This window comes from Amphiura filiformis, chromosome 14 (assembly GCF_039555335.1).
Source record: "Amphiura filiformis chromosome 14, Afil_fr2py, whole genome shotgun sequence".
Classification (NCBI taxonomy): Eukaryota; Metazoa; Echinodermata; class Ophiuroidea; order Amphilepidida; family Amphiuridae; genus Amphiura; species Amphiura filiformis.
Window position 1 is genome coordinate 55,715,066 of NC_092641.1, and position 26,474 is coordinate 55,741,539.

The following is a 26,474-nucleotide window of genomic DNA, read 5'->3' on the forward strand; positions in this document are numbered from 1 at the left end:
AAAAATTTATGACACCTTCCCCCCCCCGCATATTTGGGACACGCCTTCCAAAGAAAATGATAGCCCCCTTAGGCCTATTATTATTATGTGTTGTTGTTGTTGTTGTTGTTGTTGTTGTTGTTGTTGTTGTTGTTGTTGTTGTTGTTGTTGTTGACAATGGATTTACCACTTGGAATCAACTGTTCAAACTTGGCTATTCCCAGACGATTGCCTCTTGAGTCAAAAGAAACTGGGCCCTGTGATGTAAAAACACAACAACAACAACAACAAAAAAGTATAGTTTGATCAGCTCGTAATTGGCAAGTAATGTTTGTATTTGTACAACAAGAATTGTAATATATTCTTTATATAATAATTTATAATTTGTGTCATAGGTCGTCTCCTTTTGGCAATCGTTAATAATTCTGACAAGTATTATTTTACATAATATTTCACTAGCTGTATGATTTAGTTAATGCGTGGCCTTCAGTAAGACCAATCTTTCAATTTCAACTTTCATGATGCAAAGATTAGATATGCGGCGGTCTAAAAAGACCACAAAGTCCAGCCGTGACCTTGAAATGACCTCGAACAAAATTGTATTTTCGTGAAGAATATTTGCACAAAGTTTTACTCCGCCATATCAAAATTTGAGGGTTCTACTATTTCGGTATAAATATGGAACAACTAAACCAATACTATGCATGTTTATACTCATTTTAATGAATTTTTCATGCTCATTCCAAATATGGTCATGCAAATGTATCAATGTTCTTTTGTATATTTCTACCGCCACATTATATCACTTTATATTTTGTAATGTTTACTCACGGTTATTCCTTCGAATTGCAATGTTGAAAGCTTATCAAATATTCTTTGACGAAGTCCCAATTTATTTTCATAATCAAACTCGGTTATATTTGGTAAAGAACTATTTTGTTTTACGTCCATGTCGACTTGATGTAAAGCAAGTGCTACGGCCCACAATGCATCGTATCCAAACGGTGCAAAATCCTCCGCCTCAATGGGCTTGTGATTGGTGAATTCGGCAAACACATTCCTGTATTCATTGGACGTCTAATAAGAAAATGGAAAATTTTACTCGGCTAATTAATTTATGACAAATAATATTATTATGATGAACGATAAATTTATCCGAAATATTCATTCATATACCACTTACAGAATCTATGTTCAATATTGCGAGTGTGGAATACTGGGCACACTAACATAGGACTATTTTAAATGCGGAAGCGTACTGAGCTGATCATCCAGCCCCCTGGCTCGGAATACTGGGATACAAGTTAGTTAAAGTTGTGATGTGCATATCTTGCTGCCCGGTTTAAGGCCACAATTTTCCTAATTTTGGCCAATGTTAGCACTAAAATTGTAAATGTTTGCGTGCTTTAATCTAAAATCATCCACTGGCCAGTGGACGATTTGCAATTTTGCCCCTCACCCATCCCCCTTGGATAGTTGGCCCCGGTACGCCCCTGTTTCAAAGGTCAAATGCTTCAAATGCGTTTGTTCCTTCCCAGCGACGATATGCCATGTATCATACTGGCCAATAAACCAAATCGGCGTTGGAAGTTTGCAATGCATTGTGGGACAGTTTTTGCAGTTTTGGCACACTTTGCCCTCTGACCTATTGGAAAAATTCTGAAAAATTGGTTTTTGTGCGTACGAAATATAATTTAAAATGTTTTACAAGAATGAAAACAAACCAAGAAAAATTTTTATTTTATAAATTAATTATTTAAATATTTTTAATGATAACATAAATAATTTAATAATAATTACAACAATTTCCCCGATATGTCAGAGGTCAAAGTGTCCCAAAACTGCTCTCAAAAACCGGAAGTTACAATGCCGATTGGGCTTTAATATAGAAATATGACTTACCAAGCCGGATATTGTCACAGTATCGTCAGGCCTAACATCAAGAAACACAGTGCCCACATAATATTCTGTTACTGCGACCATTTCATCTTCTGTGCAGTTTATACCATTGGTATTCCGCCACCAATGGTCGCTATTCCAACTCTCAATCATCCACACATAACGTGGTCCATACATGCCCAGCTTGTATGCCTTCAAATAAAACACAAAATATGACATGTCTAAGCAAAACACGGCGTTGTTATATTTTTGGACAAAACGACGAACAAGGGTCATATGAAATATGCTCTTATTTATACAACGAACAAGGCTTAGTCCATGGGCTTAGTCCATATGAAATCTGTTGTTATGCATGTCATTGTTTGTGCAAACCAATCAGGTTTACAGCATGAGAAATCTGTTGTAATTGTGTTTATCGTTGTTTGTGTAAATAGAACAAGGTTTAGTCCATATGAAATCTGTTGTGTTTGTCATTGTTTGTGCAAACTGAACGAGGTTTAGTGCATGAGAAATCTGTTGTTATGTTTGTCATTGTTTGTGAAAAGCGAACCATGATGCACTTATGGTCCATGGCAAGCCCGATTCGACCTTTGTGGCATTAAACCCAGTTAACAGGAAATTAATCCAGTAAATCGATTCAGTAAAGCAAATAAGCTCATGCATTCGATCACTAACGGCAACCAGCTTCGGTCTATTACCCCAGCTGCAGCGTGTGTAAACTCTAATTTGCATAGAGGCTGTACGTGAAATTATTGATTGGCTCCAAACAAAGGATTTGAACCGCAGTGCAGTCCATTCAATCAAATGTTGTCATCAACCTATTTGATCGCAGTGCATTGTTATGTGTGTGAGACGAACTGTCGCGGTTGATTGCAATCAAACAAACGATGTCTTATGTATTACTTCGTTCCGGTATGAAAATCGTGATGTTTTATTTAATCACTCTCGAAAAATGTATTTCTTTTGTAGGCCTATTACTTTGTTTTGTGATGAAAATCGTGTTGTTTTATTTTCATCACGCTCTAAAACAAACGATTTCTTATCTATTACTTTGTTTCGTGATGAAAATCTCCAAATGTGTCCCGGTTTTTTTTCTTTCCCTAAATCGTGCGTATCTATTAATAAGGCACTTCAATAATCAATAATCAGTCCCGCGACGGCCTCCACTCCACTAACTTGGGTTATGGGCGCTGATTTTCATGTTCACTGTCACTTACTCATCAGCGAAGTACGACCCTTTGTCAATCACCTACAGTACCCAATTTCGGCATACTATATAAGAAACTCATCATAATGATCGAACAGAGAGTACTTTAAATGTAGCTTGTACCGTTTTTGTGTGGCATTCTTCAGAAGTGAGCGGTCCGTTTACCAAAATTTTCGGTCAAATTTCCATTCAATTAACACGGGAGTTGGCTAGCTATGCCTTGCCCTCACTCACTATTTTACCAAAGTACGAATATTTCTGAACATCTAACCTAGCTGTAATTTTAGGTCATGTTAGAGAAATATATTTGCTAGAAGTTTTGAGAGTACTTTTAATATTGGCCGGTTATTTTTCACACATTGACGTTAACTAGGCAAATGCCTATACTTTAACATGGCACGATTTGTACAGGTCACAGCTCAATGGTGAGAGCACTGTGTATTGTGTATAGGAAAACGGACAGTAACTGCAGTATGCAAGGTTTAGTCCATGTGAAACATACCGCAGTTACTGTCCGTTTTCCTATACACAATACACAGTGCTCTTTCCCATTGGCGCGTGACCTCTACAAATAGCCCTACGTTAAAAGTATGGGGATATGACTAGTTAACGTCGCTGTGTGGAAAATAACCGGCCAATATTAAAAGTACTCTTCTAAAGTTCTAGAAAATATAGTTTTTAACATGTCCTAAATTTTAGCTAATTTAGATGTTTGGAAATATTCGTACTTTGGTGTTTTAGTTAATGTTATAGGTAATAGTACATTGCCTATAGTTAACGTCGCTGTGTGAAAAATAACCGGCCAATATTAAAAGTACTCTTCTAAAATTCTAGACAATATAGTTTTGTAACATGTCCTAAATTTTTAGCTAATTTAGGTGTTTGGAGAGGGTCGTACTTTTGTGTTTTAGGAAGGATATGTAAACGACAGATAACACCAAAAATATGAAGAAATTATTTCCAAACCGTGTTAAGTCAACAATCATTATGTTGCTCATTTTCAAGAATGCTGGTTTACAAAAAGCACGCCATTGTCTCATTTCGTGAACAAAAGTACACATACCATTGTTTCCTTTCGTTTCCTTTATAATCGGTTACTCAACTGAAGCTATAATACAATCTTTATTGCGATATCGCACATGAAAACAGTCACATGTGCACAGCCTGAGAAGATCCGATTTAATCAGTTGAGCTGTTTCAATGAGTGTTGTCTTGGTTTAATAGCTTTTAATGGGGTTAAGTCCTGCAAAGGTCGAGATGAATTCTACTGTAGACATGACTGCATCATGATCTGTTGTTATGTTTGTCATTGTTTGTGAAAAGTGAACAAGGTTTAGTCCATATGAAATGTGTTGTTATGCATATCATTGTTTGTGCAAACCGATCAAGGATTACTGCATGAGAAATATGTTGTGTTTGTCATTGTTTGTGCAAACCGAACGAGGTTTACTGCATGAGAAATCTGTTGTTATGTTTGTCATTGTTTGTGAAAAGCGAACAAGGTTTAGTCCATATGAAATATGTTGTTGTGCATATTATTCTTTGTGCAAACCGATCAAGGTTTACTGCATGAGAAATCTGTTGTTGTGTTTGTCATTGTTTGCGCAAAACGAACAAGGTTTACTGCATGAGAAATCTGTTGTTATGTTTGTCATTGTTTGTGCAAACCGAACAAGGTTTAGTCCATATGTTATGTTTGTCATTGTTTGTGGAAAGCGATCAAGGCTTACTGCATGAGAAATCTGTTGTTGTATTTGTCATTGTTTGTGCAAACCGAACAAGGTTTACTGCATGAGAAATCTGTTGTTATGTTTGTCATTGTTTGTGCAAACCGAACAAGGTTTAGTCCATATGTTATGTTTGTCATTGTTTATGGAAAGCGATCAAGGTTTACTGCATGAGAAATATGTTGTTGTTTGTCATTGTTTGTGCAAACCGAACAAGGTTTAGTCCATGTGAAATCTGTTGTTATGTTTGTGCAAAGCGACGAACAAAGTTTGCTTAAACAGTAGTGTCCTCGATCGAATTACAACAGCACGCCATATCCTTCTGTCTTGCATGACCATTCCTAAATCCATATCATCCAATCCAGTGTCCAGTTCGAATACATCCAAGTATGTAAGAGTTCTACCAGGTTTTCTGTTTCTATACTTTGGTATCCAATTGTATGCATGCCCAGCAACAGGCCTTGCCCTTTGAGGCGAGCGATCTCGCTCTGATCTCGCTCGCCACCGCTCGCCCAAACTCAATTTCTAGTGAGCGATCTTCCACTCGCCATATATACTAAATATCGCTCGCTTCGAATCACCCCAATTTACATTAACCATAGAACTAAGAAGGGGACACCCTAAGCTTTTTTATCCGTCATAAAAAAACGCGTGTGTTACGCCCAAACTACCTAAGCTAATCGTAGATCCATCTTTGCGCTCATTTTAGTGGTGAAGCCTACCATTGGTTTCTTGTACAGTAAAATCCATAATTTTCATTACGCTCTTGTAAAAAAAATCCAAAAGCTGCTGACTTTTTACTTGTTAGTTAGGTTGAAATAGTCATTTCATTTTATATTAAGGTGAAAACTTGGTGAAAATTCCATGTTCGTGGAATTTTTAGCCTATCAATCAATTTTGCCTTTACTTTTGTATATAGCCAGAATTTCCCAAATTTACATTGGCGCTCACATTATGACGTAATAGCGACATTATGTGGGGAATGTTTGTACTTATTTGGTATCACTGGATAGAGGAGACCCATAGCTATACATTGGTACCACATATAACGGTATATGACGTTTATAATTAAAATTAGGGGGGTTGCCCCACCCCTTCGTAGTCCATGTTACAAAATATGGCTCAGTATAGTTCTAGGGTTTTCAGCATTTTCAATGTATTCGATTTATCGCAATAAATTGGCATCAATCCCATAAAACGAAAGAGAGTGTGTCAACAGTGCGTAGGTGTTTCATATTGGTATAATGATCTCAAAGAGTGATTCGAATATTACATTCGACTGAAGAGTGCTTCGACCACTTGACTAGCATCATGCTAGCGCGTGATTGACAACACGCCTTTAAAATCTAGACTGCAACTCGCCTTAAAGTCCGTTCATACTACCACCGCATTTGCGATGCGTTGCTTTGCGATGCGGTGCGTTGTCGCACTGCATCGTATTGCTGCATTGCGATATCGCAATAAAGTTAATAAATACATTTTAAATGCGACGAGTTGCGGTAAAAACTAATCGATATATCTGCATCGCAAAGCAACGTATCGCAAATGCGGTGGTAGTATGAACGGACCTTTAGACAACTTCATTTGAAGACTTGATGCATTACCTTGCTAATAATGCACAAATCACTCACTTTGTTGCTGAATCACTCTGTCTGTTAATTTGGTGATATTATTGTCCTGCAAATACTTGTTTAATTAACTATCTTCAAGCGGGTGGCACACGACAAGTTTCAAAAAAAATTTAAAAAGTCAAAAATTTCAGAAATGTAAATTTTCATGACCGTATTTGGAATCAGCATGAAAAATGCATTAAAATGAGTACAAACAAGCCTAGTATTGATTCAGTAGTTCTTGATAGCTCTTGATATTTTGTGAAAATATTTCAAAACTTGAACTTTTTTCATTGAAGCGCATGGCTAGCACGCAGAGCATTAATCGGTGTCTGGTCATTGCCATCATTTCTATTTGCTTATCAGCGTTATATATGGTAGCGAACTTGAGAAGAGACAAATCTATATATAAATACTTAACAATAATACATTTTTTATTAAGAGTTTTCCAATAAATCTCAAAACGTTGTAGAGTTGGAACAATTTACCTTAAAAACACAAAGATATTCTATTGAGGCCTATAACCCTGTCTACACAGTGATTTTTAACATGTACAGTACAAATGGCAGCCATTTTGAATATTTAAAGGTCAAGTGGTGAGACATTGACTGTATTCAGATTGTGTATTTTGCTTGTACATTTCAGGTGAACATGGTGCCATTTGCGTCACATAAAGATGTCAAAACGTGTTTTTTACTTAATTTTAACATGTACAGTACAAATGGCAGCCATTTTGAATATTTAAAGGTCAAGTGGTGAGACATTGACTGCCATTATTCAGATTGTATATTTTGCTTGTACATTTTAGGTGAACATGGTGCCATTTGCATCACATAAAGATGTCAAAACATGTTTTTACTGAATTTAAAATCTACAGTGCAAATGGCAGCCATTTTGAATATTTAAAGGTCAAGTGATGAGACATTGACAGAAATGTATTAGTTTGTATATTTTTCCTATACATTTATGGCGAAAACGGTGCCATTTGCACCATATAAAGATGTCAAAACGTGGTTTTTTTAACCTGTACAGTGCAAATGGCAGCCATTTTGAATATTTCAAAGTCAAGTGATGAGATATTGGCTGAAAATAATCAGTTTGTTTATTTTGCTTATACATTTAAGGTTGCAAGTGGTGCCATTTCCATCACATAAAATAATGATTTTAACCTGTATAGTTCAAATGGCAACCATTTTGAATATTTCAATGTCAAGTGATAAAACATTGACTAAAGTTAATAAATTTGTGTATTTTGTTTATATCTGGATACATTTTAGGCGAAAATTGAGGCATTTGCTTCACATAAAGATGCCAAAAAAAGTTTTATAATGATTTCTTGTACACTTGGTGATTTTGGGCGCCATCTTGGATTTAAGGGAAAATCGGGGTGGCCCCTGGGCTTATTTTTGTTTGTATTATCACAGGTAACATATGTGCCAAGTTTGATTCTGGTAGGAAATTAATTGCAGTATAGTTTTTTCCTAGGATGTACCTGCCTAGACGCAACGTTCCCGGAACCACCGCTAGGTGGCAGCACACGACGAAAGCTTTGATGGAACATCTTAATTACTCATGATGCAGTCATGTCTACAGTAGAATTCACCACGACCTTTGCAGGACTTTAACCCCATTAAAAGCTATTAAACTAAGATAACACTCATTGAAAACAGCTCAACTATGTTACATCAGATCTTCTCTGGTTAAATCCACACTACACGTGTTTCTGTTTTACCTGTGCGGTATTGCATGCAATGAGCTGGTATTATAGTTTCAGTTGGGTAACCGATTATAAAGCAAACGCAAGGTAACAATACTGGGCGGGCCTTTGTTTACGAAATGAGACAATAGTGTGCATATTGTTAACCAGCATTCTTGAAAATGAGAAACATAATGGTTGTAGGCCGTAACACGGTTTGGAAATAATTTCTTCATATTTTTTGATGTTATCTGTCGTTTACATATCCTTCCTAAAACACCAAAGTGCGAATATTTCCAAACACCTAAATTAGCTAAAAATTTAGGACATGTTACAAAACTATATTTTCTAGAATTTCAGAAGAGTACTTTAAATATTGGCCGGTTATTTTTCACACAGTGACGTTAAATAGGCAATGGCCTATACTTCTAACATACACTATTTGTAGAGGTCACGCATCAATGGTGAGAGCACTGTGCATTGTGTACAGGAAAACAGACAGTAACTGCAGTATGTTTCATATGGAAAAACCAGGTAATGCTCTGAGATGCCCGAGATATCTATAATGTAGGCACAATTTTGACATTGTAGCGCATGGAATGCCTTAGAATGGTTTCAAAAGGGTTGGAAACGCTGATAAATATACGAAACAGCATAGATCTGGGCCAAACAAAGTGCATTTAATCGACAGATCTAATAGACCCGTGACGTCCGCGTGACGTCACGGGTCTATACATGTACAGGTAGCCGGGTATAGCCCCCTTCATCTGGCCAGACGCCACCAACGGTATCTATCTCTAGTTCCGAAAAATATATCTGGGTGAACATAAATAATCAAATCTCTGTTCTAGACCCTTAACATGCTTAAAGAAAGTGTAAAAACGATGCACCAAATGGCTTCAATTGGACCTTCATTTTACAAAATTGTCCAACTCCCATGTGTTATTACACAAGTAGTATGGATAAAGAAATTCCCCTTTTCGCTTCTGCTTTGGACACCCAACACTAAAAGCAATAATTTGTACAATAATAGTGAAAACTTGTCCACGAATGGCTTCAATTGGGCCTTCATTTTCAAACTAAAATTATACACAATAATAGTGCCAGAATGGTCGACCAAATGGCTTCAATTGGCCTTTCTGTTTGCAAAAGTTTCTCACTTCTGAGGGAGCCACATCCCCCCCCCCCCAGACACCCCCCGCTTTCGCCCTTTTTTTTCTGCTTTGGACACCCGACACTTAATGTTTGCAGTAACAATTTATACAGTTAATAATAGTGAGAACTTGTCCACGAATGGCTTCATTTCACCAATTTTCGGCTTTTTCAAACTCAAATTGTACACAATAATATTACCAAAATAGTCCACCAAATGGTTTCAATTGGGCCTTAATTTTGGGCCTTTTAAGTTTCTCACTTCTGATGGGGCACATCCCCTCAGACACCCCCTGCGGTGCGTAAGCGCAACTAGATGGCCGCTTCGTGGCCATTATTTAGATTTTATACGTCACCCTGACTGACCCCCCCCCCCACACACACACACACACTTTGAAGATCGTTCCACCGCCGCTGCTGTAACGAAACCGGAAGTGGGTATGAATAACATTGATGTTTATAAGAACATGTGATAAACGTGATCGACATTCCTAACTCCTCCCTGCATGTTCCTTGCCTAACAAAACTTTGTTTCATAGGACTCAGTAGATATTTTGGGTTGTTATATATCGTTATGAACACGGCAGAGTGTCGAATACGCAAAATTGCTGTTCTGAGTAAACGGCGTTTGAAAATCTTGGTACCATTCCATTGGTCCTTCTAAAAATTTAGAACATTCGTGAGCACTCATTTGAAATGTATATTATAGAAGTGTAATATATTATAATATATAATAGAAATAATCGATATATCCCTCAAAATGGTTTTAACAGCTATTCGGCTTTATGCTGTATCCAAAATGTCTCTACCACTGCGCAGAGAGAGGTCGAATACGCATTCAAATACGTGTAAACCATAGCACGCATTCTTGATTTGGGGCTTTTGTGTAGAAATTACTGCTTGACCGAAGGCTATGTATACTTAACTTACTATATACGTTATAAATATATAGTCATCCCTGTAATATTTAGCAAAAACTTGAAGATTTGAAAGCAAAAATAACAATAATGGACTATATTTGGAGTATGATTTTCCGGGATTTTCCAATTTCACGGGCGCGCACTCACATAACAACAGCAATATCATGTGGGAAATGTTTGTACTTATTTTGGTATCACTGGATAGAAGATACCTACAGCTATACGTTGGTATCAAATATATTAGTATAGGACATGTAATATAGAAAATTCGAGGTTTCCCGCTATACAATACTATAGATCAACATGATTTGTACAGCTAAGTATACGATTCGTCTCTCTGCCGAATTCATTTATCGCACTTACGCGCGATTCGTCCAAATCAAAATTTCAATAACTACGTCGGTGAGTAAGATTTACCATTATTTTTTCGTGGAAATAAAAGATAACCTGAAACATAATCATAAGCATACAAGAACTCAATTTGCTCAAAATTCTCGATTCGTCACTCTGCCGAATTCATAACGATTATCTATAGGACACAATTTAGTTCTGTTTAAGTGGGTACTACACCCCTCGATAAATTTGTGTCTATTTTTGCATTTTTCTCAAAAACTAATAACACAGTGGTAATAAAAGTTATGTATATTATTGGGGCAAGGAATCCAATTACTACACTGGAATTTCAGTGACCCAAGACAAGCGGTTTGGTTTTTATGATAAGAAATAAGGTACCACTAGGATGTACCTCGTTTCCTATCATATATACTGAACCGCTTGTCTTGAGTCACTGAAATTTCAGTGTAGTAATTGGATTCCTTGCCCCAATAATATACATAACTTTTATTACCAGTGTGTTATTATTTTTGAGAAAATGCAAAAATAGTCACAAATTTACTACAGGTGTGTAGTACCCCTTAAGGAACTGGAATGAGCGTTTATGGCGTTTCGACAGTATTTTTTTATGGGACATGAGAGCACCTCAGATGTATCGAATTGCATTCTGAATACGAAGCATGTCTTTCTGATATCAAATAATTTTCATTTTTGAAAATCACGATATAATACAAATTTTATGACAAATTATAAAAATTTGATATTTTTCACATTTTGATATATAACAGTCCTCGAAGTAAATTTTATAAATCTAATGATATATTCTTAAAGTGTATGTAGCTGGGAGGAAAAGCCGACGATCAATTGAAAATTGTGACCTTTCATATTCAAGATATGGATTTTTTTCCCAAAAGACCTAATTTTTTTGGTGTTTTGGGAAAAAATCCATATCTTCAACACCAAAGGTCAAAATTTTCAATTGATCGTCGGCTTTTCATCCCACCTACATACACTTTTAAGAATATATCATTAGATTTATAAAGTTTACTTCAAGTACTGTTAAATATCAAAAATATCAATTTTTAATAATTTGTCATAAAATGTGTATTACATTGCGAATTTCAAAAATCAAAATTATTTGATATCAGAATGACATTCTTCGTATTCAGAATGCAATTCGATATGTCTGATGTGCTCTAATGTCCCACAATAAATACTGTCCAAACGTTCATACCCCAGCCCTTAATAAACTCACCTCACAAAATATCATTTTAATGCCTTCTTCGTAAGCACTAGCAACGATGACACGACCGTCCTTTCGCTGTATAAAATAAGAATTATTTATTGATATGATTAGTATAATTTTATATTCTTAATATTATATTTAACGATACTTGTCAATATTGTACGATAAGGATCTCATATTTATTCGTTTTTCGTTTATTTGTTTAAACTACGTATGCATACAAGACTTGCAATAAAAAGCACTATAATTGACATTGTAGTCGCTCACATTTGTTAGTATTGTGTCATACAATTGCGGGCAGCAGTATAGACGAATCCAACGAGCCAAGTCATGGTCAGGATTTGGTCGGCCATTATCGGGTCCCCGCATGCACCAAACAGGTGTTGTGAGCCCAATTGGGTGGATTAAACCCGCTTAAAATTCGATGTTAGATTCTTTTGTGTTGTAAACTGTCATCATTCTTTTGTCAACGTGTAACACAGGTGATAGAATGCAGTTTAAAATACCCTTCAAGGTCGCATCATTTCACATTTTAGGTGAGACAGCTGGGTCCCCGTCGCGGCTATGGCTGCTATTGAGGTGTATGAATGCGTGAAATTGGATTCGTCTATACGCCGTAGAAGTGACGTAGTTAATCGGATTAACTACCATAGCAATAGATGAATACAATTTTGACTATACCGTCCTGCGCTACAACGTTCACGCGGTACCGATGCATTGAACCATAGAAAGTCAAAGAAAGGCTGATCACTCGCACCTGTAAGATAAGTATCTTTGAAAAGAGCGGTATTGTATTCAATCTGTGTTTGCTGACATACACAGCTGATTAGTGCAATCTTCTTTTAGTGCAGGGCGGTCTATTAAAAAATTGTATTCATCTATTGTTATGGTAGTTAATCATATTATGACGTCACTTCTACGGCGTATAGGATACTTGACGGTGAATAATAATATTAATATTGATTGACGATCTATTCTGCAGAATGTAGTGACGATTCAAATCGCCTCACTGACATCCCATTATTCGCTGGTCTAGTAAACCGATTCATAATACTGAGGTCACGGGTTCCAATCCCAATGATGCCTCTTTTGCAAAATAAGTTTTCGCTTCTTTTCTTAAGTAAGCTGTTATGGTGGCGCTAAAGGAGTTAATAAATTGTGTCATACCAATATGTGTTATACAAAATATAAGACCACGACTAGGTTTATAGAATGATACCAATTGTACGTCAAATGGACCAAACCGTCTTTTTTGCGTACAGTACAGAGTTCCGGAGGATTCACATTATCATAAAAAATAGCTATTTAAAGAATCAAAGACGTTCTGGAGTAAAAATTGTACTGTAATAAAAGACTGCTGTTACTTTAATAATGAAAAACTATTTGTTGATCCATCAAAAACAAACCTTTTATATCAACGTTAACGTTAGCATACCTAACATCAAAAAAGGTTCAAAAACCCTTCCACGCTCTTTTTTTAGTCAAGTTCGTTTTTACTAGGAACTACCTAACCATTGTTGATGCTATTTCAGATACATAATCCAAACACTCCAGAGAAAGAATATATTATTGGCACTGATAACAAAATCTGTTAGCAGCTAAAAATAATATGATCAATGGAACACAGAGAAGAATTTGTCTTGTTGGTTGTGGTATGGGCTGTGTTTACGGAGGCACTGCTAGTTTGTGAATGCAATATGTTGTATTCCTTCTAGTACTTCTTCTTTCTTTTTTTCCTGTGAAGGGAGGGGGATGGATGCAATCTGTACAATAATTCGTAATTTTGATTATAGTCTTTATCAGTGCAGGCAAAGGCGTACTATTATGTATACGCATTTGTACGTACTGACGCCATGATTTTCCCACAATTCATTACAACATTATGAAGAAATACATAGCATTTTAGAATCATCGTCCGGACAGTTTATCTTAACAGGTGCGAGGCTTACATTTTCTGACAATGAAGCTGGAGTACTAAAAAACATGTATGTGTCAAAATTCTAAAATCATACGTCAAATTTGAAATATTTATCGTTGAAAGAATGGGGTCAATACAAATACCGCCATATCTTTATTCAGACACATGATATAAATCTACACATAGAATTTGTTCCTTAGCACTCCAGCTTCATTGTCTGAGAATGTAAGCCTCGCACCTGTTAAGATAAACTGTCCGGATGATTCTAAAATCGTATGTATTTCTTTATAAATTTACAATGAATTGTGGGAAATTCATGACGTCAGTACGTACAAACAAACTCATAAAGGACATCATACGTAGGAGCACGTATACTTATGCTTTATTACCAATTGTTAGACTAAAAATATAAAATCTTGATTTCATCTTGCACCTGTCAGTAATAACACTATCCAATTCAAAAATGATATAACTTTATATATTGTAAATGCTAGTTGCATATCAAAGACTGATAGAGACGGTCAACTTGATATTACATTTTAGTCATTGATCTTAAAGGAAAACTTGTCCATAAAAAGTATCCGTAACCTTTAAACAAAAGCAATATCTTAAAGACTCTAAGCCTAAATTACCAGATAAAGAAATTTTTCGATTCTCATGCTTTTATCCAATTCTCATCGCTTTGAAAGAATTCTCATTATAAGTTTCTACTATATAGTGTAAAGACCTTCACACCCATGCATATAATGAAGCTCCTGTATAGATAATGATACCTGTAAGGCTGTAAGTGCATCACTCTTTCAAAAAATAACAAGCACGATGTTAATAATCAAATTAAGGATTTTCAACATCGATTAAGCACCTATTATATAGGAAGCCTGTGTTATACTCACTGTAAGTACTTCTTACTCCTATACGTATGTTATTGAAAACGTAATTATGGTAATGCTTTTGTGACTTTTAAGGTTAGCAACTAAACACAGCCAAATCATAAAGTCTCCAGTAGTTCCGCCCCCATTTAATCAGAGTCTGATGACTTTATGGCAAGATAATTAGTATAATAATTTTCTATACACTTTCCTTCGAAGATTGATACCAAATTTGATATCAAAAGTTTAATCATTGTGAGCATAGGAGCCGTTGTTTGGAAATTCGTGCAATTTCAAAAATGACAAATTACGAATTGACCACGGTTTAAGTCAATGCATTGTATCAGCTTATTATGTGGCCTGAAGCAAATCATTGTACACTTGCCTGCGCACAATTGAAAGAGCGGGGTATTTGATTTGCATTTTGGCATGCATGGGTAAACCTTTAACCTGCCGGCCTATTCAGGCGACGTAATTCTTGGCACTCACGCTAGTTCCGCTACGTGATACAATTCCCTATGTCATTTTTAAAATTGCACGAATTTCAAAAGAAAGGTTCCTCTGCTCACGATGATTAAACTTTTGATATCAAATTTGGTATCAACCTTCGAAGGAAAGTGTATAGAAAATTTTTATAAAAATGATTTTGCCATAAACTCATCAGACTCTGAGTAAATGGGGATGGAGCTACTGGAGACTTTTTAATTTGGCTGTGTTTATTATAAACTGTTGCGATTTGGTAGTTCACAGCATCTTGTGAATGGTAGTGAGTTTGTCAAAAATTGCATTGATCATTTCATAGCGAGTGTGTAGAAGAAGTCTCATATCACAGATATACTTTTGTAGGTCCTGTAGTTCTTGACTTATGTTGTAAAGAGGACTGAAACAACAACACTTTAGTAAAACGTACATAACTCATTAACAACAATAAATCAAGCAAGTTTCCAAAGTTTTTTTTTATTGCTTCGACCATTAATACGTCGTGTACCCTTAAGAACGTATGTTGCATTTCCAAAAGTCTGAATACTATGATAATTTTGAAGCAATTGCTAAGGTGTTCTTTATTAACACTAATCTAATAAATACTCTGGTCCTTGATTTGGTTTACTGTAAATCTGTCAATATTTGATTCCTCGTGAGACTCGGTGGTAAAGTATTGCCAAGCAGCATGAGCAGAGAGAATAATGGTCTTTCATTAACGTTGCAATGTCCAATGTTTGAATGTGTTTCGTATTTTCATTTTACGATAATGAACATTAATAATGATTTGCGACATTTCTGTTTGCATAGAGAGTACGCTTTATTTGCTTTCAAAATGAATTCGTTTCGTTTTTTTATCATTTGGTAAAATTTAACTGATTTGATTAATTTTCACGATATTTTTAATTCTTTTATCAGAAATTGTTAACGTTTTTCTTGTAGTATAATTTGATATCAATCGTAATATCGATGTTTGTGCTTCCGGACGCAACGCATAGGGTTGTTGTAATAATTGTACTATTAGTTTTTGATTTAATTATAAATTTATATTTGAACTGCAGGATGAATAATATACAGCAATATATATAATAATATACGTGCTACATAGAGTATCTGAAAAGACTGTTCCGTCAGAAAATTTATTTTTAATTTTTTTATTTTCTTACCACAACGAAACAGAACGAAATATACCACATGAATTTTCAAAATCCTTCCGTTCTGGAAATGCAACATAATTTCAAAAGCACACCTCAATTTTATCCACTAAAAAGTGTCATAAATAATGTCTGCTGAACCATTGAAATGCCAAATATCACTACATACCGAGTACTTGGTACTTTAGGTAGAGCTCATTCTGTCATTGATTGCTGTATTGAACCCATTGACAGTGTTCAAAATGAACTTTCATCGTAAAAGTCTTAATTTTCAAGAAAAGCAGACGAATTTCAAATTATTATACAATGGTATAAATTATTCACTATTGTTTGGTTCATATAATAAACAATATATGATATTATAATATATGATATTTGCGACAGTATAGTTTTTTGTGGTGCTGCTTTTATGCCTTATTTGTATATATATTGCAATGATGGGTCAACAATTTGCAACTTTCGTCGGAAAAATATTTCCGTCGGTACGTTTACAAGTTTTTCCGAAAACCTGGCTACGCCATTGGTTACACGCGCATGCACACTGAAACAGCAATTTACATTTTATGTCTACAAATCACGCAGAATCCTCGTAGAACCGTTTTCAACATTATGTTTATCACTCTCGCGTGAAAATCCATTAGTAGCTAGAACAGCGATGACGACCGTTGAGGTCAAAAATTAGACTGGCAAGAGCAACCGCTGGCGGCGCATGGTATTGTGAATCGCAAGAAATGTACTACTAGTATACCGTATATAAACATCTCAAAAAAGGAACTAACCCCCCTTAAATAATGGCCATTACTCCAAAACGGGCTGTTGTATTACAAATCTGTAAAATGCGTTGGAAGCAGAATTTATTTTTGCACATTTTGACACCTCATTTGTAGCAATTGATTGACAGTTGCAGTAAATTCTATTGATTTATATTCAGTGTAATGGAATGAAGTCTGTGTAATCATAGATAATTTTTGTTGATAATCTATGGTGTAATGATAATCTTGAGTGTTTTTGTATTGTTGTAAGTCACTACCCAGCAAACACAAAAACGTTTTAAAAACGTTTTAAATAAGTTATATTTTGGCTTTTGGTTTACGTAAAACGTTTTAATAACATTAAAATGTCGGGTTATATAAAGGTCATGATAACGGTTTAAAACGTTTTGTATGAAAACACACTACAACAATATTTTTAAATGTTTTCAAAAAATATTATTGTAAACTATTTTTGCAAAAATTTTTGCCAAATATTGTGTCAATACTTAAATAACATTATGTTAAAATATTTGAACACAGCAAACACAGAAATGTTCTTAAAATATTTGTTTCAAAACATTTTAATAACATTTAAATGTCGGGTTATATAAAGGTCTTTAAAACGTTTTTAAAACGTTATTAAAAATATTTTGGGCAAACATTTTTCGCAAAATATGTTTTCAACCCCAAAATAACATTCTGTTCAGAATGTTTTGTATCAAGTTTTCAAGAATGTTTTTGGAATGTTATTAAAACGTTTTTATACCCTTTATATAACACGACATTTAAACGTTTTCTGTAAAACATTTTTGTTTGCTGAGCAGTAGATTATCAAAAATGTTTTTTAAGGTTATGAAAACGTTTTATACTCTTAATATACCCTTTATATAACCCGACATTTAAACGTTTTCTGACAACCTTTATAACCTTTTGCGAATGATGTCGAAAACGTTTTGTGTTTGCTGGGTATGGACCACAATGGTCTCATCCAAATGGCATAGTTCAATAACCTCAATTGAACAATCATGGTGCAAAAATTGACCTCAAGTTGCAGAGTATGAGTTTTTGTACCCAATTTTTCAAAGGTCATTCAATGAATGTGTAACTGTATTGGGGTTAACGGAATGTGCCCTGATAGATGAGCATGTTGTGGATCCTAGTGAGTGTAACTTTCAAATCTGGACCTCACTACATTAAACTGACCGGTGTTTTATTGTTTTCTGGGCTATCGTATCAAATGAGGGGTCAAAATGCGCAGAAATAAGTTCTGCTTCCATCGCATTTTACCGATTTGTAAATGCAATAGCCCGTTTTTTAATAATGGCCATTGTTTAAGGGGGGTAGTTACTTTTTTTGAGATTTTTGATAATTTGCAACATTATCAATATTACACATCCGAAATCAATGTTTGAGAGAAGTAATTCATTGGTAGAGCACCAGCGCAGTCAACAGAGCCTTATTTCACCTTAGATGAGCACTCCATTATATAATGCCTCTTTGAAGGTGTCTTGAACTGCATATCTTCTTGTCTTGGGTAGGCATCAAACAATTAGCTGAGGTCTCTGAACTTAGGACCAGACTCTGGTGGATTAAACCGGTTTTAAGGGATCCCAACCGTCTCGCTTCCCTCAGAGATAGATTTAATTAAATCATCATCAGAGATTGGGCACTCCATCCTACTTTCAGGCTAGGAACAGCTGGTATGAGTGGCGTAAACCAGCGTGCCAAGTCAATGCCCCATATTACCAAGCAGACCCTTGGGTTAGAGTCAGCTGAGCAGAGTTTGCACTGCTGGAACAGGGATGTGCAATGTCATTAAGGACAATGACTGGTCACAGGAACCTAGTCTTACTATCAGTTGGAGGGGTAGTTCATTGGTAGATCACCAGCGCGGTCATCTACGCTACGGAGTCTAATAACCTTCTTAAAACCCCAAAATCAGGTCTAAAGAATCCATGTATAGATTTTCGAATACAACTGTCGTCTTTTGATTTATGTGTTAAAATACCTTGATATTTTCCAGTTGGTGTGTCGGTTTCGTGCCTGCAGGAAAACTCTCCGATGTCAACAGTTCCATTCCACTTTCTTCTAAATCACTTATGAAAAAGTCAATGGCCTGCAATTGAAAGTATAAGAAGATAAATATTGGCAAATGGCAATCATGATCATCATCAAAATCGGTCATCAAAACCATTATCATGATAGCAGCAAAGTTTTGACACTAGTGACTGATTTGTAATGACGAAGATTTTTTCCTGTAAATTTTAAACGTTTAGTAATGTAAGGTACGTTTTGGGAGCTGGTGGACTCATGTTGTATTGTGTACTCTCCCACCACCAGCTCCAAGCAACAAAATATCTGGAGAAAAATAATGGCGGAAGATTTTCTTGTTCTTGCACCTTATCGTCAATATGCTTCGACTATATTTATAAATACGTTTTTATAAATATGCACGTGACCCATGGGAACGACATACCAAGACCTGCAAGCGTGACCAAATCCTCATGCATTGACCACTATACAGAAAAGTATAGGAACTCTTTAGATATATATCATCAAATCTAAGTATTAATTGAATAGCAAAATTATTACACATGGGGGCGCGTCGATTGCGAATTTGTAATATGTTACCGAAAACATTTTGAAAGTATTTGTCGACAGAAAAAAAATTCAACGACGGAAAAGTTTACAATATAATCACAAAGTTGATCAAATTAGACAATAATGCTGCACAGTAGTCTCATGTTGTTCAGCCTTTGCATTCAAATTTATAGGAGGTGGTCACGTGCGTATTTATAAAAACGTATCTATAAATATAGTCGAAGCATGCTTATCTTTGAGCGCGCGGTCACAATAAGAGCTTGGTCAGAATTAAAAGTAATATCGCAAACAAAATACTGCCTTATCAGTCACTTTACTGAGAGACATATAGCTGCAGGTGTGTTTCAATCAGTCTACTCTTTGAATCAAATCAACGTACACTGTCCAACGTACACTGTACACTAAGTAAATACATAGCGGGTAATTTATTATAAGAGAGATTGCGATTTCCAAACGTAGACATCGGACGTACGTTGATCTATTCAAAATCACTCTCCTGTATCGAAGCGAGGTCACGTATTTAGCTATTTTTGAAGATATTCCACGTGCGAAATCGACGTAGATAGATACATCGTTGAAAATGCACAAAATGTGTCCATTTTCCAATCACTATGCCCTCTATCGACCTAGATTAGATTAGAGCAAATATTATAGTCTTTATTCCAGCTGACTTGTTCTCCTTTGTGACGAATGAGCACAATCCAGTTTGGAACCGAGACTAGCAATATTTAACACTGTAGTAACGTACGTAATAAACGTACGTGTAAACGTACGTTCCACGTGCTGCGTTTGGAACATCGCAATCTCTCTATTATCTGGGAGGCACTATCGTAGAATTCCATCTACAAGCATATTCCTCTATATGAGGTTTTTTTGTGTATGTATGTGTTTTTCTTTTATGTTGTTGCAGACACTTTTCATAAAAACATTATTTGGAGTTTGAGCAACTATATTACTGATTCAGGCAGCTGTACAAACATGTGTTATTGTAAGACCAATCTATTGTAATGTTTTATGGGAGTGTCTGCATTTTGTCTCTTTCTTTTAAAAAATCAAGCTGATGCTCATATGCTTGGAAATGGAATTCTACGTGTCTGATAGTACAGTAGCTACATTCTTTATGGCCCAATATTCAATACGGTAACCAGTGGCGTAGCCAGGATTTTTGAACCGAGGGGGCACAACTTGTAAATGTACCGACGGAAATATTTTTGCCGACGGAAGTTGTGATTTGTTGACCCAAATTTTTTTGCATGGTTTGAAAAACTGGAGAGCAAAAAAGGATAATAGGCGATACCAACATAAAAACACACAATTTTTATGTAAAATTCAATTTCATTCACAATTTTTCATCATTTTTTTCTGTCACCCTGGGTGAATAATAGCCTATTGTTAACCCAATTTTTTTTCACCAACACCTTCCGTCTACCGACGGCCTTACATGAACCGACGACCATGACGAGCGGGCGGGCACCGGCCCCTGCCCCCCCCCATCCCCACCCTCCCACTGGCTACGCCACTGACGGTAACCCTAACACTTATTTGTGTATTGGAGAATGATGAAGAAACACCTATAATCTTGAATCAACCTATTCCAAATTGGGATATTCCCATTGAAATCCATACACCTCCTATAGAAGACATTACCTTCATTTCCCACAGGGGGTGTGAATTGCAAAAGGGGGTTTAATACCTGAATGGGTGACTCCATTTGAAATTTACACTCAATGTGTGGAAGATTAAGGTCATGTCTTCCATAGGTGTAAGTGATAGTAGGCCTAAAGAAGGCACAGCGTTTTTACCTGGGAAGGCTGAGATATACAGGGTTAAAAAAACAGAACCCTCATTGCACCCTCATTTTTTGCTATTTTAGAAAAGTTAACCAAATATATTTTGGTTTGTAAAGAAACCGTTAATCGCCAGCTTTAATAAACCGAAACAAAAAATAAATCGGCTCACAGCTTTTCAAGATATGCTCTTTTTAAGAAATGTATCCGTTTTTCAATCTGTCCACGGAGGAGTTTGGCTACTTCAAAGATAAAAAAGGAGTACACATACCATACATGAATATCAAACATTCCTCGAAAATAACTTTATAAACTTACTTTATTTGGAATGGGCTTTACCGGTGGGCTTATAGGCTATGGATTTTGTTAGGTATCATTAATTTACGGGTAAAATGGATGTGGGAAGGGACTTCTTTTGCTATACGTGTAATTACTTATTTTTTTCTTGGTTATTTATGGCTTTTTGTTTTATTACATTTCTTACTTTCTTACTTTGCTGTTTCGAGCTTTTTGACAAGAATAAAGTACCTTTTCATCTCTCAAAGAGGTTTCGTTGTGGTAAAGATCAAAAAGTTTACTGCGATTTACGATATAGGCTATTTTGACCTCCTGGTGACGTCAGACGTGAGATTTATGTATGGTGGATTTGAAAAAAATAAATAAAGCAGCAGAAAAGAAATTGTATAACGTGCAAAAAGCGGGAAATATTTGACGTACTATTGAATTAAAATGGCCTTTGCAATTTTCCAATATTCTTTTCCAAAATACAATCTATGGACAAAGAAGTGCACTGAAATGGCATTGACTGTGATGATTAAAATATAGTAACTCTGGATAAAAACAACAAAATTCAATGGTATGATATCAAAACTTCTAAGGCCGGATGCAGACTTTTTATTAGACGTAAAATATTTGATGTAACATATCTACGTTATGTAATCTATTGCCATTCTACTTCCAGTAATGTTAAGTTCTAACGAATGTTTGATGACGTAAAATCGATAATATATTTCTACCAGACATTATACGTAACATATTTTCGATTACGTCATCAAGCATTCGTTAGAACTTAAACATTACTGGAAATAGAATGGGACTAGATTAAGGGGGTACTACACCCCTCAATAAATGTGTGACTATTTTTTTAATGAAATTTCAGTGAGGTAATTGGATTCCTTGCCCCAATAATATACATAACTTTTTTTACCAGTGTGTTATTAAGTTTTGAGAAAAATGCAAAAATAGTCACAAATTTACCACAGGGGTGTATTACCCTCTTAAATAACGTAGATATGTTACATCAAGTATTATACGTCTAATACTCGGAGTCTACATACGGCCTTAGTTCAGCTTGTTTTGTATACATGGTATATAAATTATATCACGTCTTTCGGGCTTTTTTATATTGACGAAGTGATTGTATTAGAGTCACGTGGTAGACGTGACCAGCAAGTTAAAAAAGTTTTTAAAAAACGACTGATAAAGAAGAATAAACAGATGCTCCCGTGAGACTATATTTACACGAAATAGTGAAACACTTGGATTTTATTGTTCTATGATATTATTCGCTGGTTACAATTAGACTCACGCGGTAGCCGTGACCATCAAGTTTTAAAAAAAAGACATAAACAGGTGCTCCCGCGAGACTATATTTACACAAAACAGTAAAACACTTGAGTTCTATTATTCTATGATATTTTTCGCTGGGTAGAAAATATATCTAAAACCATGCTAAATCTGTAAAGTGCAATTTTTTAACAACTCATTAACTCAAAAAGTGACACCAATCCTACAGTCAATCATTGTTTTGATAATAAACAAACATTCTTGCTTCAGAATTATTCTAGACGGCTACATCCCTAGCCGCGAATCACTTTCACACTACTTTTTCAGATTCACTTTCAAACCCTAGCATTTTCTTAGATACACTACATACAGATTCTGAAACAATTGGCCAAAAAATCAAGTTTTCCCCAAATCATTTATTCTTTCCGAACCACAGCATATATTCATATTACTAAATCCTCAGCTGATTTATCACAGTGGCCCGTTGCGCGGTTATAGCGATGGACTTCTTATCCATGTCTGATTTTTTTCACTTCAGTGCAAGTTGTCCTTCCTGGGGACTTCTTAAAAGCCGTCGATCCCGTGTACAATGAGTCATACCTGTACATATTTCTCGCAGCCAGTTTCGAAAAGAGTAGGGTGTTATGGGGGCACACCACTAAATCAATGCGCCATTTGTGTAACCCTAATGAGTTCCGGTAAAAAACAGAAACTTTTTGAGGTATTTTGGGCTGGTCTTTAGACTTATTAATCAGAAAGAGTGGCGAATTATAGCTTAAATTAAAGTGTAAAGCCTATACATAAATTTGAGTCGCCAAAAAAGTCGCATTTTTATAATTATAGAGAAAATAGGTCCGCGAATTAAAAAATGGCAGAATCGGGTTTGCAGTCTTGAGAGCATGTCAAAAACAGTGAGGGCGCTGTTCGCGGCCTCCTAGCGGGAAAACGAGATGGAAGAACCCCATACATTGAAACATATGTTAAACTTTCATCGATTTGCAATCGACTGGTCATCATAAAATATTTTAAAACGAGCCCAAAAGGCCTCAAAATGAGCAAAGAAAACCGGTGTTTTACACGTGTTTCAATGGGAAGATTATTTAGTGGTGTGCGCCCTTCGAAGGGCCTAGGCGTAAAATCGTGCTCCTGAGAGATTTAGCCAAAATTGAAGTTTTCTGTCGATTAAGTTGCGGTTTTTTAATTTTAATAGATAGTTTTTATGTTAGTGAATATATTTAATGCGTTTTAGATGCAAGTCGCGCTAAGTTTATTCTCTCAGAGGCCTTCAAAGTTAAAGAAACTGTCAAAATTGTGAGAAAACTAAGATTTCTCAGATTTGAAGCAAAATTGTCTTAAGGTGACAAATCGGCACAAGTCTTTAAACCTCTCAAATCTTAATTATTTTATAAGGGGGGGTGGGGGATTGTTGTAAAATCATTAATATATAGACCTTTGCCATTATGAAACCTAATTTCTTTTCATTTTAAAGCGTTTTTAGCAGATAAACGGTCAAAAACTATATGTTGAGAATTGGTATTTAATGCAAATCTAGGGAAATAAGCACAAATGGTCAAAATGTTGAAAATGTGCACATTTTTGGAATGCACCATGCATCTTTGATAGGACATTTCTCTTGATGTGGATGTCACAGAGCACTCAAACCTTGAGTGTTTTACTCAAAACATTTTATATTTCAAGAAAAATATAACAAAATTCGATTTTATGAACATCATTTTTCCTTGAAGGGGGCACACCACTAAATCAATGCGCCATTTGTGTAACCCTAATGAGTTCCGGTAAAAACAGAAACTTTTGAGGTATTTTGGGCTGGTCTTTAGACTTATTAATCAGAAAGAGTGGCGAATTATAGCTTAAATTAAAGTGTAAAGCCTATACATAAATTTGAGTCGCCAAAAAAGTCGCATTTTTATAATTATAGAGAAAATAGGTCCGCGAATTAAAAAATGGCAGAATCGGGTTTGCAGTCTTGAGAGCATGTCAAAACAGTGAGGGCGCTGTTCGCGGCCTCCTAGCGGGAAAACGAGATGGAAGAACCCCATACATTGAAACATATGTTAAACTTTCATCGATTTGCAATCGACTGGTCATCATAAAATATTTTAAAACGAGCCCAAAAGGCCTCAAAATGAGCAAAGAAAACCGGTGTTTTTACACGTGTTTCAATGGGAAGATTATTTAGTGGTGTGCGCCCTTATCCCTGACTGTTCCCAGCCCGTCCCGGTGTTCAAATGGACCCCAGCGGAAATAAGCTTCAATAGAGGCTTTCTTGGGTTATCCAGGATTGTCAAAACCCGGACAAATCAAATAAAAAAGGCATTAGGGTTAGAGTTCGTGTTAGGGTAAGAATGCTGAGTTATTATTATAGTACTTACACTTGCAAAATATTCATTACTTTCGATGATCACAGCCACCCTGTTCCATCCATATTCTTGTAGGAATCTTATCCGTGGTTGATTCATAGCAGATTGGGCAGGGCAGGTACGAAAGAAATACTTGAATCGATCTCGAACTGACAGGACGTCTGAGGCAGAACTGAAAGACATCTGATAGATGAGAGGAGAAGAGAGGTAAATTAATGAAGCGATCTTGATATATGACGTCTGATAAATGAAAAGCGTAAAAGAGTCATAATATGGAAAGGTTTGGCTACAAAAACGATTCTCTTATAAATCATCAATGCACAGTTTCCACCTCGATACACCTGAGCACACAATTTCGCCCAAGATCTTCCAAACAAACAGTGAATTGTCTCTACACAGTATTTGATTATACTACACGGTTGAGTGCATAGCATCATAAGTGCTGTGTGAGCTTCTAGCTGGAAAATAGGCTCTGTGATTGTTTTTTGTCAAAACCTCAAGAATTCCCTTCATCCAATCAGATTTTTTTAATATGGAACGAAAGCTAAAACCATTCCAAAGTATTCCTCTAGTTATTTAGACCTTTTCCCGCCAAAAGCTATTCCGAATCAATTGTTATCATGCATTTTTGTTTAGCATGACGTCAACTACCTTTGGTAAAAGCGCAGCTTTGCCCCTCTCCCCCAAGTGGTACCTCCCAACCCTCCGAGCTCACACACTAAACAGAAACCCGTTCCATGGGGGATCAAATCAAAGTGTAGCAGTAAATCTTGAAACCCGCTGATACGGACAATTATTGTAAATGTATGTATATAACACATGTCCAACAGTGATTTTTTTCTGCCATTTCTCTTTAAAGACAAATATTGAAACTACATTTATTTGCTCCAAAAATCTTACCAGAAGTTCCTAAACAAATAACGTATATGGCATGTACTGACCCATGGCATTTCTCAGTTTGTGCATGTTAATGGCTAATATGAAAAATATCGCAGAGAGGCTACCTTACTAAAGTGTTGAAATATTGTTTAGCTCGGCGGTTCCAACAAACGCCGGATAGGCAATCTCGTATATATCACCCGTGATAGGCAGGGCTGTACCTTAACGTTTTGGATACTTACCAGTCGGGCCAGTCGGGCCGGTAACAGCCAAAATTCACCGGCCTGACTTGAAATTTATCAGTCCAACATTGAATTC

General features: G+C 35.9%; 1 protein-coding gene and 1 long non-coding RNA gene across 2 annotated transcripts in view; both read right to left on the minus strand.

Annotated features, from left to right (window-relative positions):
- LOC140169083 (uncharacterized) overlaps positions 1-236 on the minus strand; it is a 2,281-nt gene extending 2,045 nt beyond the window's left edge. Inside the window, exon 1 of the long non-coding RNA XR_011861346.1 lies at positions 167-236. This is a non-coding gene — a long non-coding RNA (uncharacterized lncRNA). The remainder of the gene's footprint in view (positions 1-166) is intronic.
- Positions 237-786: 550 nt separating this feature from the next.
- Positions 787-26,474, minus strand: part of LOC140169512 (gamma-aminobutyric acid type B receptor subunit 1-like) — a 42,655-nt gene continuing 16,967 nt past the window's right edge. Inside the window, exons 3-7 of the mRNA XM_072192773.1 lie at positions 25,290-25,460; positions 18,951-19,058; positions 11,779-11,844; positions 1,882-2,070; positions 787-1,056 (exon numbers count right to left, since the gene is read on the minus strand). Of these exons, the coding sequence (XP_072048874.1) occupies positions 787-1,056; positions 1,882-2,070; positions 11,779-11,844; positions 18,951-19,058; positions 25,290-25,460 (804 nt within the window). The remainder of the gene's footprint in view (positions 1,057-1,881; positions 2,071-11,778; positions 11,845-18,950; positions 19,059-25,289; positions 25,461-26,474) is intronic.